Raw genomic sequence first — 15809 nt, forward strand, 5'->3', positions numbered from 1 at the left:
CTTATGAGAGTATCTGTGTGAGAATGAGTAAGGTAGAAAAGACTCACTCTAACCGAGTGTATTTTCTTTGATAGTGGACACTCATGATGGTGTACCTGTGTTCACTCCATTCTTTACTTGGGTGTTTGTTTTTTTTAAAAATGGGAGAGGAAAAAAGAAATGGAAATTCAGCCCAACTCCCACGTAGACCAAGCAGAGAGGGAGGAGGTCCTCGCCACCTGCCACATTCCCTATTTGGGCTAGCCTGTGCGTCACTGTCAGGAATATGGCTCCCTTCGCCAAGACCCGCAAAGCCCCTCCATTTATTTATCTGTAAACGCAGGGAGTGTAGGCCACGTGCTTTTACAACCTCGGCCCGGTGCCCTTTCTCCCATTTCTTTACGTCTCCTGCTTAGCACGGGAATTTGAGGGAAGAAGACGAGCGCATTCTATTGGGGACAGAAATGACACTAAAGAGCTACTAATTCAAGATCCCCAGAGGAGTCCCGGCACGGTTCGGTCCTCTCAAGCCTCAGCACCCAATGCCGGTGGGCGACCCAGCCCGGCCCACCCGGACAGCGGGGCCCCCACATGCTCCGGGGAAGCGGCGGCGGCCACCGCTCCACGTGGCCCAGGGCCAGATGGACCTTGACGAGCCTGGTTTCCCGGTCGGGTTACGCAACAACTGTGCAGCCGTCATCTTCGCCCTAATTGTGCAGGGGGCGGTGTTGGTGCGTGGAGCTTTCCTCCCCGCTTCAGGCCGTCGCGGCTCTCGGGAGAAGCGCCCCCGGGGCATTTCCATCGTTGGCTCCGCCGCGCGGCCCTGCGCAGCGCCCACCGCCGTCCCGGCCGGTCCCCGCCGCAGCACGCCCGAGTGCTGGCAGCTCGCCCGCCGCCACCCTCACTTTCCCTCCCGCCGCCTCCCAAGGCGCTGGGGTCCCCTCGGGAGTGTGTGGAGGACGCGAGGCCGAGGTCCCCGCCACGCCCGGGAGCGCCGCAACAGGTAGCTCGGCTCGCTGCGGCTCTCGGGCAGACAAAAAGCGCCTCGGCTAGGGGTCGCGGGTCGCGGGTCGCACGGAGCCAGGGCGGCGACGGGGAGGGCCAAGAGGCAACGGGCACACGGCGGGCGAGGGTGGGGGTCCCGGCCTCGCCCCAGTCGGTTCCGCGGGGCCGGCCGTGGCGCAGCCCTCCCGCGGGCCCGGGTCCTGGCGGACGCTCGGGCGGCGGCTGTGGCCGCAGCCAGGGAGGGACAGGGACTGGTAGTGGCGCCGCCACCGAGGGGGAGTGGGGCGGGGGGCGGGGCGGGGCGGGGCCGCGGAGAGCCCGCCCCTGCGGGCGGCGGCCATTGGCGGCGGGCGGGGGGCGGGAGCGGGCGCGGCGATTGGGGCCGGGGCCGCCCGTCACGGCGGGGCTGGCGGGCGGCGACGTAGCGCCGCGCTCGGAACTGACCTACTAACACACATCTCTCGGCGCGGCCACGGCGCCCGCGGACCCGGCGCGCCCGCCTGCCGCCTCCCGCGCCGCGCCCTCGCGCTGCCCGCCGCGGCCCCGCAGGCCCGGCCCGGCCCGAGCCTCAGCGCCGCCAGCCCGACTCCGGGCCGCCCCTTTCTTTCTCTCCGCTTCTCCGGCTGCGGGCGCAGAAACACGGTAAGTGCTCCGCCCACCGCCGGCCGGGGGCCCGCAGCCCGCTCCCCGAGCGCGCGGCCGGCGGGCACTGGGCGAGGGGTGCGGGCCGGGGTGCGCGGGGCTCGCCGAGGGCGGCGAGTGTGCGCGGCGCATTCATTACATAAACTTTTGCTGCCTTGTCGGGATGGGACTCGCCACCTTAAGGTGGCTGCTTTGATTGCAGCGCCCTGGCGCCGGCACGTAGTCCGGGCTGGTTTGCGCTCTCCCCCCGCTGCTATTGCATAATGTCTCCTGATTTCAGGAAAATTGATGTTTTGGTAGAGAAGAGCGCCAGAGAGGCTGGGCAGAGGCTGGGCTCTCTCGGAGCGGGAAGATGCTCTTTCCTCTCACTTGTCTTTCCTTTCTCGTCCCTTCTCCGGGGGCTGGCGGCACGGGGAGTGGGGGGTGGTAGGAGAGGTTTGAGTAATGGGGGTATAATCTTGATTTGCTTGTTGAGAAAGAGGGTTGCTAGCGCGAAAGGTGACGGCATTCAGAGAATGCCTGCGCGGCGTCTGTTGGTGTCAGGCGCTGTATAGGCACAGACGTTTTCCACCCTGTTTGTCGTCAGCGTGTTTTACAAGCCCTCGGGAAGGTTGTGGGGTTTGTCCTTTCTTACATTGCATAATCTGCCCACGGTGAAACGTTGGCACAGATTACGGGCTGATGTGGGAATATGCGCGTATGTGTGCAATGATCTGGTAATTTTAGCGCAGCTTCGGGTATTAGATCGTTATTTACATCTCTATTATATCCCAAATAAACATGTTTTAAAACGACCCTACAAAACATAAAAAGAAAAATTCCTGGGGAGGAATGCTGATCTTGGGTACTACGGGAGGGGGAGGGGTTTGCTCCTTAAATGTTCAGAGCTGTTATTTTTAAATCTGGGACGAACCATTGTGACGTTTACCTCCCCACCTTCCTAATTGTAATGCATTCCATTCGATCAGCCCCCTTTTTTTCACCTTATTGTCATTGCTTTTTCAGACACTACAAGACAGATCACATAATAGTTTCCTGGAAATGTTGCATTATGTAACTGCCGAATTTGCTGGCAGTGAGCATAGAAAGAGGGAGCTAATTACGTGATTTTATAATCTTGCTACAAAGAAAGTAGGGCAATCTCAGCCTTTAAGAATGTCACCATAACAGGTTTTATTAAAGGATATTTTAAACAGGAAAGTAGACAACCGGCTAAGCGTTGGGTTAGCTCATGCTGCCAAATGTGTCTCTTTCGCCCTAAATGAAATGCTCGTTCTTCTAAATTTAGCCCTATCACATTTTAACAATTGTGGCCTCAGTGCTATTTCTGGTGTTTTCTCCGGGGCTGTGTGCAAATACAAGTTCAAGGCCATTTGCTGTAGTTTTAACTCCACGCCTTCGGAGACCTTTGATAAGATTGTATTTTTAGGAAGGCATTTCGCAGCGCCCAGTGATTTGCTGTACGCTGACTCTCATTTATCTTTTTAAAGGACACTTTAGGAAACTGCTGTTCTGAGAACAGCAGGGAATGGCCAAGTGTCGTCTTCTGTTCTTGGCTTTTGTAAATAACAACAGCTAATGAGGTCAGAAGTATGTATTTCACATCATATTCCTCCCGCACACCCCAGATGAGATTTATGGAAAACATATAGGTTAGTAGATTGTATTTTTTGTCTCAATAACCTAGTTTTATTCACGCGAAGATAAATGAATATGTAAAGTACCCAGATATAGAATTTCTTTCTAGATTCTTACCTAGTGTCATTACTTGTGAATATATGTACAAGTGTGTATACGAACAGGTCCCCCCCCCCTAACGTTCAAATAATTAAAGTGCAGTAATTACAGTCGTTTTCCAAGAAGCGAGTGTAGCTGGAGCCCCCCACCACCCCGCAACCTCCCACCCCCGGCGTCAGACCCCGACCTAGTTTGCAGGCTCGGGTGGGAGCCTCAGGGATGTAGGGGCAGCCTGGCGCCCCCTTCCGATCGCGACCTCCGGGGGCGCCCCTCCCTCCTGCGGCCCGCGGGGTCTGCGGGTAGCCATAGCTGTGAACCGAGGGGCTGCGGGCGCATCTGGTGATGGCGAGCAGAGACTTGGACTCGGACGCTCCTCCGGACGGCTGCTGTTGGACAGGGGCTGCTCGGTGGCCTGCGCTGCGCTCAGCCTTATCCCCCCCACCCCCAGCACACACCAACATTCCTTTGTTCTGGCGCTGGGGGTCCTCACGGCGCCGAGGCCCCGCTGCGCCGCCCACCCAGTGGGAGGCGGGTCTCGGGGAGAGGCGCAGCGTGGGGGCGCGGCCGAGCCTGGGCGGGAGGGACCCTCGCTGCCGGGGCGTGCCGGTGCGCTCTGGGTTCCCCCCGCCGCCGCCGCCGGAGAGCGGAGCTGGAGGGACTCCGGGCTCGGGCTCTGGAGGAGAGGGCAGCCAGGCGACCCGGAGCGCTCTCCTGTGGGTGCCCCGGGCTTCCCATGGGACAAATTCAGGGGCCAACTAACTCCCTGCCTTTGCCCCGCGAGGTTCTAAAACCCGCGGACACCTTTGTTCCAGGAATCTTCATTGTATTTCAGAGCCAAGCGCTTCTCCTTTTATGAGGTGAAAAAGAAAATCTCCAAATATCAATAAATCACAGAACTTGGGGGTGGGGGACACTCCGGTATTGACAGGAATGGAAAGGAAGGCCCCCAGCTTGAGTATGGCCATTTAAACTCATGCTTTATTATTTTATTTAAAATAATGCTCATTTTTTTAAAGTCTTGTTTATGTGATCAAAGCCCAAAGGGAACTCGGTTGTCCCAAGTTCAAAATAAAACAAAATCAAAATGCCGTCCGCTGCCATAAGAGAACTGCACAGTACCCCACTCGGGCTTGAAGACTTCCAAAATCGGGCTCAAGCAGTAATTTAGTGCACTCATGGAGACTTAGCAGATGTTCTTTGAGAACTTATCAACTCAATCTGCTCTTTGTTGAAAACAGACCGAAAGCTTGACTTCTATGGGTCCAGACCTGACACCTCTGTCCCTAGCCAGTTTCCCTCTTACTACAGGCTACCTGCAGTTAGTATGCACCTTGGTGAGGCGCAAAAGGCGCATGCGCTCCCCGGTTCCCGGGCCTAGCCAGTGATATTCTGACTCCACTATGATTCTGCCAGCTTTCAGGATAAATTGAGGGAATCACATCCGTGGAGCAAGGCAGTTGTGAGGAGTTCAGCAAGTGAATGACCGGTAATCAGGATTCATATATGTAAGGTCACCATTTTTCTCTGCCTAGATTTCTGTGCAATAAAAATTGATATTGGCATTAAATCTGTAAAGATATTTCTTGAGAAACATTTTTTTTTTGTTCCAGTAATGATTTATTTTGAACACTGCCATTATGTTTGTGTTAATTTCAGTTTGAAGGGAATTCTTGACAGGATCGAAGAACTGAAGACATCCCAGATCATTAGGTTGATGTCTGCGTGAAGGAGCAGAGAGAGGAGTTGATTTCTGCAGAAACAATTTGTCTTTTTCCAGTTTCCTGGAACTTTCTGTGACTTGTGGTCTTGGTACTGCATGATCTCTGCTTCTAATACTCTGGTCTGAGATAGTCAGTGGCTGCTTTGACCCTCCTTGGAGAATCTCCCCTATAAGGGAATGCATGTAGCGAGCTACATGGTTGAAAACTAAAATTAAGCCCTGTGAGACTATTCATATTTGGCCCTTTCGACTAACCTGAGAAAATTGCATATTTGTGACACAGGACAGTGCCTCGCCAAGACTGGTGAAGGGCAGAAAGGACTGGACCTAGTAGTCAGCATTGCCTTCATGCTGGTCATTCTTCAGAAATGAGATTACGAAGTAATATTTCATAAACACTCTACAGGTGTCAGGCAGAGTGTGGAGGGCCCTGTCATCATCCCCACTTTATAGATGAGGAAATGGAAGCTCAAAGACTTGGATCAGCATCCCAGAGCTCAAAAAGATGGGAAGCTGTGGTTGTCACAACCCCCTTTCTGTTCTGTTCCTTCAATGAGAGTGAGTGCAAGATCACTGTAATTTTTGTAACAATTTCCTTTTCTGTGCTAAGGGCTTATCTTGCTGAAGTGCAATTATAACATCACTATGATGCAACAATCTGAAAATTAAAACCCTTTGTGAGAGCCCTTTCACACACAGGTTGAGCAATGTGCCTGACTCACTCCTGAGTGGATTTTTCTAGTTGACCTTGCTGTGGTCATTAGAGTCAGTTCCGAGATGTAGATGTGATTGCAGCATGGGGTGGAAAAGGTGCAGTCATCATGCCTGGACTTTATTTTTAACCAAGTTGAAAATCACACGTACTTCATTATTTCCATTGTAATCCAGATGGCATCGATGCTGTTAAAAGTTGTTTATTTTTAATTTGTATTGGGGAGTGAGAGCACACTTGGGATTCAATTCAAATATAACAGAAACAATGTAATAGAAATTTCCTATAATATTCATTTCTTGTTTTTGTAAGGTATGCCTGTATTTCACAGGATTAGCCCATTGTTTGGTATCCTGTTATTTTTCTAAATTATATTTAAGTTGATTTTTATCCAGATCGCACTCCTAGAGAATGTCGAAAGACATTGACCTTTGATCACAGACATTACATAAGAGTTTTTCAGTTTCAAAATGAATTTTTATTACCATCGCCCCCAATTATCTCTCACATTTCATTGCAAACAACTTTCCTGTAGTTTAAAAGAAAAAAAATTTGTTCAAATAGTTTTAATTCAAGAGCAGAATCTCGTTGTTAAAGTTTAATAGGAACTTACTCGATGCCATTCCTTAATAATCTGTTTTTTGAAGACTCAGTTTCATTGAATGATACCTGTAAGTCTTATAGTTTTCAGGATATGGTGTCTTGTATTCCCTTTCTAGGGATCTTAAACTGTATTTAAGTGGCTTTCAAATACACTCTAAAAGTAAACATAAAAAAAAACTATTCATAAGGCATAGAGTAAAGTAAGTGACATTTGCAATCATCTGCTGATTAGGAAAGTGAACAAGGAATCTGAAAGCTTAGCTGGGTGGAATGGGGATGATCCTCCAGTATCGCTGAGCAATATTCAAGAACTTTCTCTGCCCTGCTTTCCCCTTCCCCTCCCACCCACACCCCACAGCATTTTTGTCCTTATACTTCGTTTAGTGCTTGTCTAATGCAGCATCTCCTTCAACTCGATTACTTTGTGATTGTTGGTGCCCCTTAAGATTTCAGATTAGTTGTTAGGCTGATTGACTGTCTTTTCAAAAGTTTTGAGACAATAGTCATCCCCAGTTTGAAGTTTCTATAGTTTCTTTTTTTTTTTTTTTTTTTAATCTGTTCCACCACCTCTCCCTGTCTCCCGGGCTCCTGCCACATTACTCTCCTTCTGATGACTGCTGTCTTTATTTCCCAAGCTGTGGGGTTGTTTGGATGTGTCAGCGTCCTCTGCTCTGCAATTTTCAGAATAATTTCATTGTGCATTAGGTTACAGTAGCCTCTTAAAAAGAATGTCAAGTTACACTATTTCATATTTCAATGACTAAATTGTATCAATGCTGTAATAAAATGCAATGTTGTCATCCTAGTTAATAAGTTTAAATCTAATTTTCAATTAGTCCTTTGTTGAACTTGAAATATTTTCCTTTATGGTAAACCCAGATCAGATTTTGACACATTTATTTACAGATGTACCCAAATAGAAAAAAGTAGGTCAATTTGTTGCTGTGCTAGAATAGATTCTGGCAGGGGGGGGGGGGGGGGAGAGAGAGAGATTGTGTGTGTGTGTGTGTGTGTGTGTGTGTGTTTTCCCTGTCTTGACTAAGTACACATTTCTTTTCTAAATTCTTACTAGAGATGGAACTATAGTGTTCATGTGAGCCTTTAGCTGGCCATTTGGAAACGTTTAGTTTTCTTAATTTAAAAAGTCTTTCTATTTTTAATGATCATGATTAGAAAATCCCCTTATAGCTTCAGCATTTCTGAATTTTTACGTCACTCACGATCCCTTAGTTGTACATGTGAATTCCTTTATTATTTTATCTAAAAATGCTAGATTTTTTTCCCCTTACACAGAATGTAAAGCATTTCATTTATGCAAACATCCTGGATTTTACCCTCTGAGAAAATGTAGGTTAACATTTTGCTAGTCTTACTAGTTGACAGGTATAAAGTCCTGTGAAATGATGGATTGATTTTTTTTTTTTTTTCATGAAAATGGCATTTATCTCAAAAACTAGCAACAGCCTTTTTAGTGGAAAGATGGTTTACAGGTTCATGTAACTTAAGTTTATCTCGAAAACAATGTTTTTCTTTACTGTTATATAAACATCCAAGAGAGTGAACAGTACATTCAGAGAGTAGAGGAGGAAAACGAGATATTTCTATGAAAATATTTCCAAACCACTAGGCACATCACATTGCATTTCACCTTGTATTGACAGAATTTTAAGATCCAAATAAAGAAGCAATTTGCAACAAAACTTAATGTTGAGAAAATAACTTTAAGTTATTTAACATTTCTTAATGTTAAGAAACACAGGCAGTGATTAATGTACTTTGAACAAGAAGACACATAGCAAGATGTTCTCTTAAGTGGGTATTGAGGCCAAACGATTAGTAAAATTTTAAATGCTCAAAACAAAGTGTTTATTCTTTTCTGGTCTTGTAAAGACTTATCTCAGAGAAAGATCAGGTAGAGACAAGCAAAGATACAGTTCTATCATAAATATAAATGAGTCCTCAAGGAAAACATTGGTCTAGAATTGTCATAAAGTTGTATTTGTTTAGAGAACTTTGTAGATCAAGATCAGGTCTTTTAATGAAAAAACAGTATTTAGGTCATCTGACTTAAATAAACTTAAAAAATCCAGGCTTACGAAATACAACTCCTGCTTGTAGCAACCGTGTGACGTTTCATAAAAAAAGGAGTGGGCAGTAATGCCATCCTCACATTAGGTATGGAAAAATGTCTCAGCTGGCATGTAATGACTCCTGCTCTTAAATTTCTCTTTTTATTTGTGTTTTTAAGAAACAGTCCTATCATCTAATGGGTGTAATGAAGTTAATGGTGCCGAATATGCTAACATCATAGAATTGGCATTTAGTGTCAATTATTCACCAAAAAAAGAAACATAAGCGGTGACTAATGTACCGCAGCATTAAATGTTGATTTGCAAAGATGACGCACCGATGAAGTAATTGTCAAATTAATCATAAAGGAAAATATTGGGATTTGAAATAAAGTTGTTGGGTGAGCGTAAATGCTGATGCTTTTAGAAGGCTTCGTCAACCACTTTTGCACTTGCCTTAAGTTCTTTGTTAGGAGATGTAAACAGAGTCCAGAGTTCATCTCTGCTTTGGACTGCTGCATAATCTCTGCCTCCTTGCTCAGTCCCTGGGATTTATCTGGTTCCTCTGCACGAGAGTTACACCAGGGTTAGAGAGACTCTGTTCTCTTCTGTTGAAATGGATACAGTTTGGGTTTTGTTAAAAAAAAAAAAAAAAAAAAAAAAACAAAAAAAAACAAATCACAGGTGACAATGTCCACAGCTGTATTTCTTTTCCTCTATCTGAACCTAGGTAGGATCCTGGAGATTAAATTTAACAGAGATGTGAAAATCGATCAAATGTTTTCTCCATTCCTTCAGTACCACCAGGATATGAAACAACACCAAGGAACATAGGAAATAGTTCCAGGGAGTAGGTACCTTTGTTGGTTTAGGACAACATCTGGAAGCTAAGACAGCAACTAAAAGTGCCTTAATTCCCGAGAAACTTAGTGACTGGGAATGCATGACTCAGAAGCGGGAGGAACACAGCCAGGACTGTGTAGGGATGAGACGGCATTGCAGGGATGTGGGGCAGCCCTGTGCCAGTGTGGGAGAGGCTACTGACAAAGAAACTGTAGCCAGGGCTGAGCTGGGCTGAGATCTCTGCCATTTAACAAGCTGTGTGATTCCTTGAACTTGAATTTTCTCCTGTGAAAGTGGTTGTTGGGAAGGTTAATGAAATAAAGCAGGTCAGTCCCCGCAGTGCCTGGGGCATAGTAGGTGTTCAATAAATAGCACCTATGATGATTGTTTTTGTTATTGTCCTTGTGACAAGAAAAAGGCAGCATACAAGAGTCCACAGGGCATTTGCCCCAGACTCTGTTGTGGGAACTCTGTCCATGCACCTTAATTCTGGCTAGGCTCTTGTGTTCGGCTCAGTACACAGTAGGTTCTCCATATGTGTTGAATAAACCAAATAATAAATAAGAGAAGCTCTGTTAAAAAACAATTTCCCTTATTCACACAGTAATATTAAATGATAAATGGCATTTATCTCAAAGAAAGGAAACATCCAGAAACTTTTGTGATTATAAAACTCTTCTGTAAGGTGAATGGATGACCATCAATCCAATGTCGAGTACCTCATATCTTCAGTTTGTTGCTAGAAGAATACAAATATATTTCAGTTTCCTCCCTGAAGCCCTCCACAGTCTAGTTGGACATAGAAGAAACACCTAGAAAGATACACAGTATATGCAATTGGTGCCTTTTTGTTATCTCACGGGACTGACACACTCTTCCCACCACTGCAAGATTATTTGATACATAATATTACATACAGAAAAGATCCTAAGATGGCAGGTCGTGTTTGCCAGTTGAGTTGTAGAGACAGGGAGGATGTCCAGATTCATAGTAACAGGTGGTAAGAATCAAATAAGAAGATGATTAAAATGAAATGAGCCTGTTTGTAGGTTTTCATGGACCAACAAAGTTGTGGAGATGATAAGTTGGACATACAGTTCTTAGACATCTAGAAGAAAGGGGTAAAGGAATTTTAAGACATGGGGCCTACCTTAGCTAAATGACAGCTATCTGTGCAGCATGTTGATGTCTGCCTGCCCCTGACACACCACGTGTTCCTGTAAGAAGCACACAGTTTGGGGCCAGGAGGTTGAAAAAGGTTCCCATCACTCAATGTGGGGAAAAGTCACAAACGTTTAGGAAGGCTAACTAAGAATTGTGGGACAATGTAAAGGAAATGTGATTTTTTTCTAAAAAAAAGAAAAGGAGCCAGGCACAGTGGTGCACGCCTGTAATCCTAGTGGCTCTGGAGGCTGAGGCAGGAGGACCACAAGTTCAAAGCCAGCCTCAGAAAAAGCGAGATGCTAAGCAACTCAGTGAGACCCTGTCTCTGAAGAAAATATAAAATAGGTCTGAGGATGGGGCTCTGTGGTCCAGTGCTCCTGAGTTCAATCCATGGTACATCCCCCCCCCCCAACCTCACCAAAAAAAGAAAAGACAGGTTTTAAAAATGCATGGAAGAGAAAAATTATCAAATTGAAAAAAAAAAATACCCAGAATAATAGTGTGCAAGATACAGTGTGATGTTAAAAAACTCGAAGTTAAAAGAAGCACAACCTGAGGATTCAGTGCAGCTTTGAAAGGCACCTGGGATAAGATAAGGTCTCTGGGCTTCATTAGCTAGAGTTTCTCACTCTTTGTTTTGCTACCCATTTCACTATTGGGGTGAGGACCTGACTGAATGGCAGTACACACTCGAGCAAGAAATCCATAGTGCAAAATGGGTTGTCACGTTCAAAGACAAAACCTGAATGGAAATGATGGGAAATCATGTTTCACCAAGTGATCAATAGAAAGATTCCATTACTGCCATATCCCTGATCCCTGCCTACTGTGACACATGCCTGGCCACTGTTGCTCTTTAAAGTGTCATTATCAAAAAAACAAACTTAGTGTTAACAGTCACACTTCTAAGTTGTGACTAGCAGTTTCCTGGACTGTGTTTCCTCAGTTTAGTGGACAGAAAAATGGCATGAAACCTTAGTCTTTATGATCCTAAAATCATGACATCATGCCTTCTGTTGCTACTGGAAAAGACAAAAGGATCTGGCAGGCTTTTACAATTGATAAAATTAAACTTCACTAGTCATTGTAAAACTATGCATAAGAAAAAAAATAGTGATGTAAAACAAAAACACTACATCTTTTTTTTTTTTTTTTAAGACAGAGTGAGAGACAGAGAGAGAGAATTTTTTAATGTTTATTCTTTAGTTTTCGGCGGACACAACATCTTTATTTGTATGTGGTGCTGAGGATCGAACCCGGGCCGCACGCATGCCAGGCGAGCGTGCTACTGCTTGAGCCACATCCCCAGCCCCAACACTACATCTTTTTTAAAAAATTTTTTTTTAGTTATACATGGGTGCAATGTCTTTATTTGTTTATTTAGTTTTATGTGGTGCTTAGAATTGAACCCAGTGCCTCACATATGCAAGGCAAGCGCTCTGCCACTAAGCCACAACCCCAGCCCTAAAAACACGACATCTTTACAATCCGGTGGGATGGAGCTAGACAACTGGAGCAAGAGAAGAGTTGTTGTCCACATCTGCCTTACAAAAAGTATTATCAACTGGAAAACTATAGAATCAGTGTCTGCAAACATAGGCCCCAAAACCACTGTGAAAAGAGTGCTTTTGGGCACATAATACAGATTTATTATCTCACATCAAAGAAAGTGTTGGGGCTGGAAGTAGAGTGGTAGAGTGCTTACCTACCATGTGTTGTAGAAAGGCCCTGTCTTCCATCCCTGGCACCTCAAAAAAAAAAAAAAAAAAAAAATGTCAGGCCAAATGAATATTATAAATATGTCACCCAAGAGAGAAGAAATTAGTTGATGATTCTATTTCTGAGTTGTTATATTTTATTTGAAACTAATTAGTAAAATTGAAAGAAGTTCTTTCCACAACTATATTATCTTGGTTTAATTTGAAGTTTCAAAATGGCCCTGGACTTTAAAAAAATAATAATAAATCCCTTTGAACAGTGACTATTCATTTTAGTCTCAAAGCTACTCTATAACGGAAATCTACAATAACAGAATTTTCAGGACACAAAAAAATGTTGGAGGCTTTGATCTTGATTGTTTGATAAATCAATTTGAAGGAAGTCAGGAAAAGGGACACATCTAATCTCATGAGCACAGGTGTTTCTAAGTGACGGCTTTATGGACAGGAATCCTTTTCATTCAGGTCTGGTGAGTCACTCGTTGGAATGTACTGGGCTCTAAGCCCACCAGGCAGTCAGGGATATGACAGGCAGGTTTATGTCTACATGAAAATGCAGATTAAAATCAATAATAACTGTTGTTAACGTGGCCTTTATTTTAGTTTCTTTGGAAGTAAAATGTTTAGCTCCGCTGGGTGCAAGGGCACCAGGCCTGTAATCCCAGTGGCTTGGGAGGCTGAGGCAGGAGGATCACAAGTTTAAAGCCAGCCTCAAGCAATGGCAAGGTACTAAGCAACTCAGTAGACCCAGTCACTAAATAAATACAAAATAGGACCGGGAATGTGGCACAGTGGTCAAGTGCCCCTGAGTTCAATCCCTGGTACAAAAAATGTAATTCCATTTATGTTTTCTTCCAAGTATGACTGCAGAACTTATTCATGGGTCCTTAAAAGAGTTTACCTAACAATGTTCCTTTGAAGAGGTGACCGTGTTTGTTCAGCAATGGTGGCAGGGTTATCAAAAATTATTCAGAAACAACACAATATGCGAGTATTATTTAGAAACTTACCAACTGGAGGCTATCTGTAATTTCCTTCCTATAATGGCTCACCGCCACCTGCCACACCCAACCATTTCTCCCTTATTAGACACAGCCTTCCACTATTTTTCCCAGGACAAAGGTGGTTTTATTTTATTTATTTTTGTTTGGTTTCTCATTCTCTTGGACCACTTAATCTCTTGTAGATGGTCCTTCATGGCTTGACAGTAGAGGTATTTGGGTATTTCGTCCTTTTCAAGATTTCATGCTGTTGGGGCCAGAGCTGTAGCTCAGTGGTAGAGCACTTGCCTAGCATGTATGAGGCATTGGGTTTGATCCTCAGCACCACATAAAAATAAACAAAGATGTTATGTCCATCTACAACAAAAAATGATTAAAAAAGAAAAAAAAAAAAAAAAGATTGCATGCTCTTCCAAGGAAAGAATCGCCATGCCATTATATTCCCTAAATGCTGAGCACAGTCCCCTCTACATAACTGGCAACGAAGATTTGTCCGAATAAATAACTATTTCTTTTCGTATATTGCAGATCACCAGGAAGACCCTACTCTGTTCAATAAGAGGAGCCTGGCAGGTGAATCTGCAACAGTAGGACAAGAGTATTGATGGATTTGAAGCCAGTTCCCAAAGCTGTTCAGAATCCTGGGGAAATCACTTGTTCTTCTCTGCATTTATAGGGCCAGGTTGTTTCTGATGCAGTTGAGAAAAATGCAGACCATCAAAAAGGAGCAGGCATCTCTGGATACCACCAGCCCCGGGGACAAAGGGATGGTACTGAGTTCTGCCTTAACTGAAGCCACGGAGGACCTGGCCACAGGCGAAGAGCTGCTTCTGAACGAAGGCAGCGTGGGGAAGAACAAATCTTCGGCCTGTCGGAGGAAGCGGGAATTCATTCCCGATGAGAAGAAAGATGCTATGTACTGGGAAAAAAGGCGGAAAAACAATGAAGCGGCCAAGAGATCTCGGGAGAAGCGCCGGCTGAATGACCTGGTTTTAGAGAACAAACTAATTGCGCTGGGAGAAGAAAACGCCACTTTAAAAGCAGAACTGCTTTCCCTGAAATTAAAGTTCGGTTTGATTAGCTCCACGGCGTATGCTCAAGAGATTCAGAAACTCAGTAATTCTCCAGCCGTCTACTTTCAAGACTACCAGACTTCCAAGGGCACCGTGGGCTCGTTTGTGGAGGAGCACGAACCCTCCGTCGTGTCCAGCAGTTGCATCTCTGTCATCAAGCACTCTCCGCAGAGCTCTCTGTCCGACGTGTCCGAGGTGTCCTCCGTGGAACACACGCAGGAGAGCCCTGGGCAGGGCAGCTGCAGAAGTCCTGAAAACAAGTTCCACGCCATCAAGCGAGAGCCCATGGACCTCGACAACTATGCAAGGGAGCCGAGAGACGACCGGGGCCCCTGTGCAGCCTCCGTCTATCACAACTATCTGGGGAGTTCTTTTTCTGGCTACTCGCACTCTCCACCTCTCCTGCAGGTCAACAGATCCTCCAGCAACTCTCCCAGAACTTCAGAAACCGACGACGGTGTCGTGGGCAAGTCCTCCGACGGGGAGGACGAGCAGCAGGTTCCCAAGGGCCCCATCCATTCTCCAGTCGAACTGAAACGTGGGCATGCGACCGTGGTGAAAGTCCCCGAAGTGAACTCCTCTGCCTTGCCGCACAAGCTTCGGATCAAAGCCAAAGCCATGCAGATCAAAGTCGAAGCCTTCGATAATGATTTCGAGGCCACACAAAAACTTTCCTCGCCCGTCGACATGACGTCGAAAAGACATTTTGAACTTGAAAAGCATAGTCCCCGGAGTATGGTACATTCTTCCCTCACGCCTTTCTCAGTGCAAGTGACAAACATTCAAGATTGGTCCCTCAGATCGGAACACTGGCATCCCAAAGAACTGAGTGGCAAAACTCAGAATGGTTTCAAAACTGGAGTGGTGGAAATTAAAGACAGTGGCTACAAAGTTTCCGATGCGGAGAATTTGTACTTGAAGCAGGGGATAGCAAACTTATCTGCAGAGGTGGTCTCACTTAAGAGACTCATAGCCACACAACCAATCTCTGCTTCAGACTCCGGGTAAATTACTACTGACTAAGAGCTGGACATTTAGGAAGCTGTCATTTGCAATAGATGAATATGTTTTTGTATGATACAGAGTTTTCACTGGACTCGTGTTGTCATTTCACTGTCCTGTGCACATGTTGTCTGTTGGGCGTCTTTGTGTGCACAAATTATGATGAAGATGAGGTTATGTTCTCACCCTTCCCTGTGTATAGTCACATAGTCCACACGAAGGCTGTATATATCGGACATTATTTTTGTTGTTCTATTATAAAGCGTGTAAGTTGCCAGTTTCAATAAAGGATTGGTGACAACACAGACATTCTGTTCCATGGCACTTGATTTGAATGGAAAATGGAAAAGCAATTTTAAGTGATCCAAGTACTTATTGAAGTTTATTTTTTACCGATACGAGGCACTTTCCCCCTCTGAATAAGGAAAAATGGAAGTGTACATGAGCAGATCGTTTGTTTTCTAGACTCTAACAACTTCAGAAACCTTCTAGAGAGAGAAAAAATAACGATGAATTTTCTTTTCTGAGACTAATTTGCTAA

At 45.2% G+C, this 15809-nt stretch overlaps 1 protein-coding gene across 2 annotated transcripts; it reads left to right on the forward strand.

Annotated features, from left to right (window-relative positions):
- The first annotated feature begins 808 nt into the window (after positions 1–808).
- Positions 809–15575, forward strand: Nfil3 (nuclear factor, interleukin 3 regulated). 2 transcript variants are annotated; one of them, XM_046453928.2, is made up of 2 exons: positions 809–982; positions 13722–15575. In XM_046453928.2, the coding sequence occupies exon 2, from the start codon at positions 13886–13888 to the stop codon at positions 15272–15274; it is 1389 nt and encodes a 462-aa protein (XP_046309884.1). In that variant the 5' UTR covers positions 809–982; positions 13722–13885; the 3' UTR covers positions 15275–15575. The 2 variants fall into 2 exon arrangements, with proteins under 2 accessions (XP_046309884.1, XP_046309880.1); XM_046453924.2 differs by lacking the exon at positions 809–982 and adding an exon at positions 1512–1626.
- Positions 15576–15809: the final 234 nt, after the last annotated feature.

Source organism: Marmota monax, unplaced genomic scaffold, assembly GCF_021218885.2.
Source record: "Marmota monax isolate L192 unplaced genomic scaffold, Marmota_monax_Labrador192_F-V1.1 WCK01_AAM20220418_F8-fsc00217, whole genome shotgun sequence".
NCBI classification, from domain to species: Eukaryota; Metazoa; Chordata; class Mammalia; order Rodentia; family Sciuridae; genus Marmota; species Marmota monax.

Coding starts and splice junctions, on each gene's coding strand:
- Nfil3 (XM_046453928.2), top strand. CDS start 13,886: ATGCAGTTGAGAAAAATGCAGACCATCAAAAAGGAGCAGGCATCTCTG.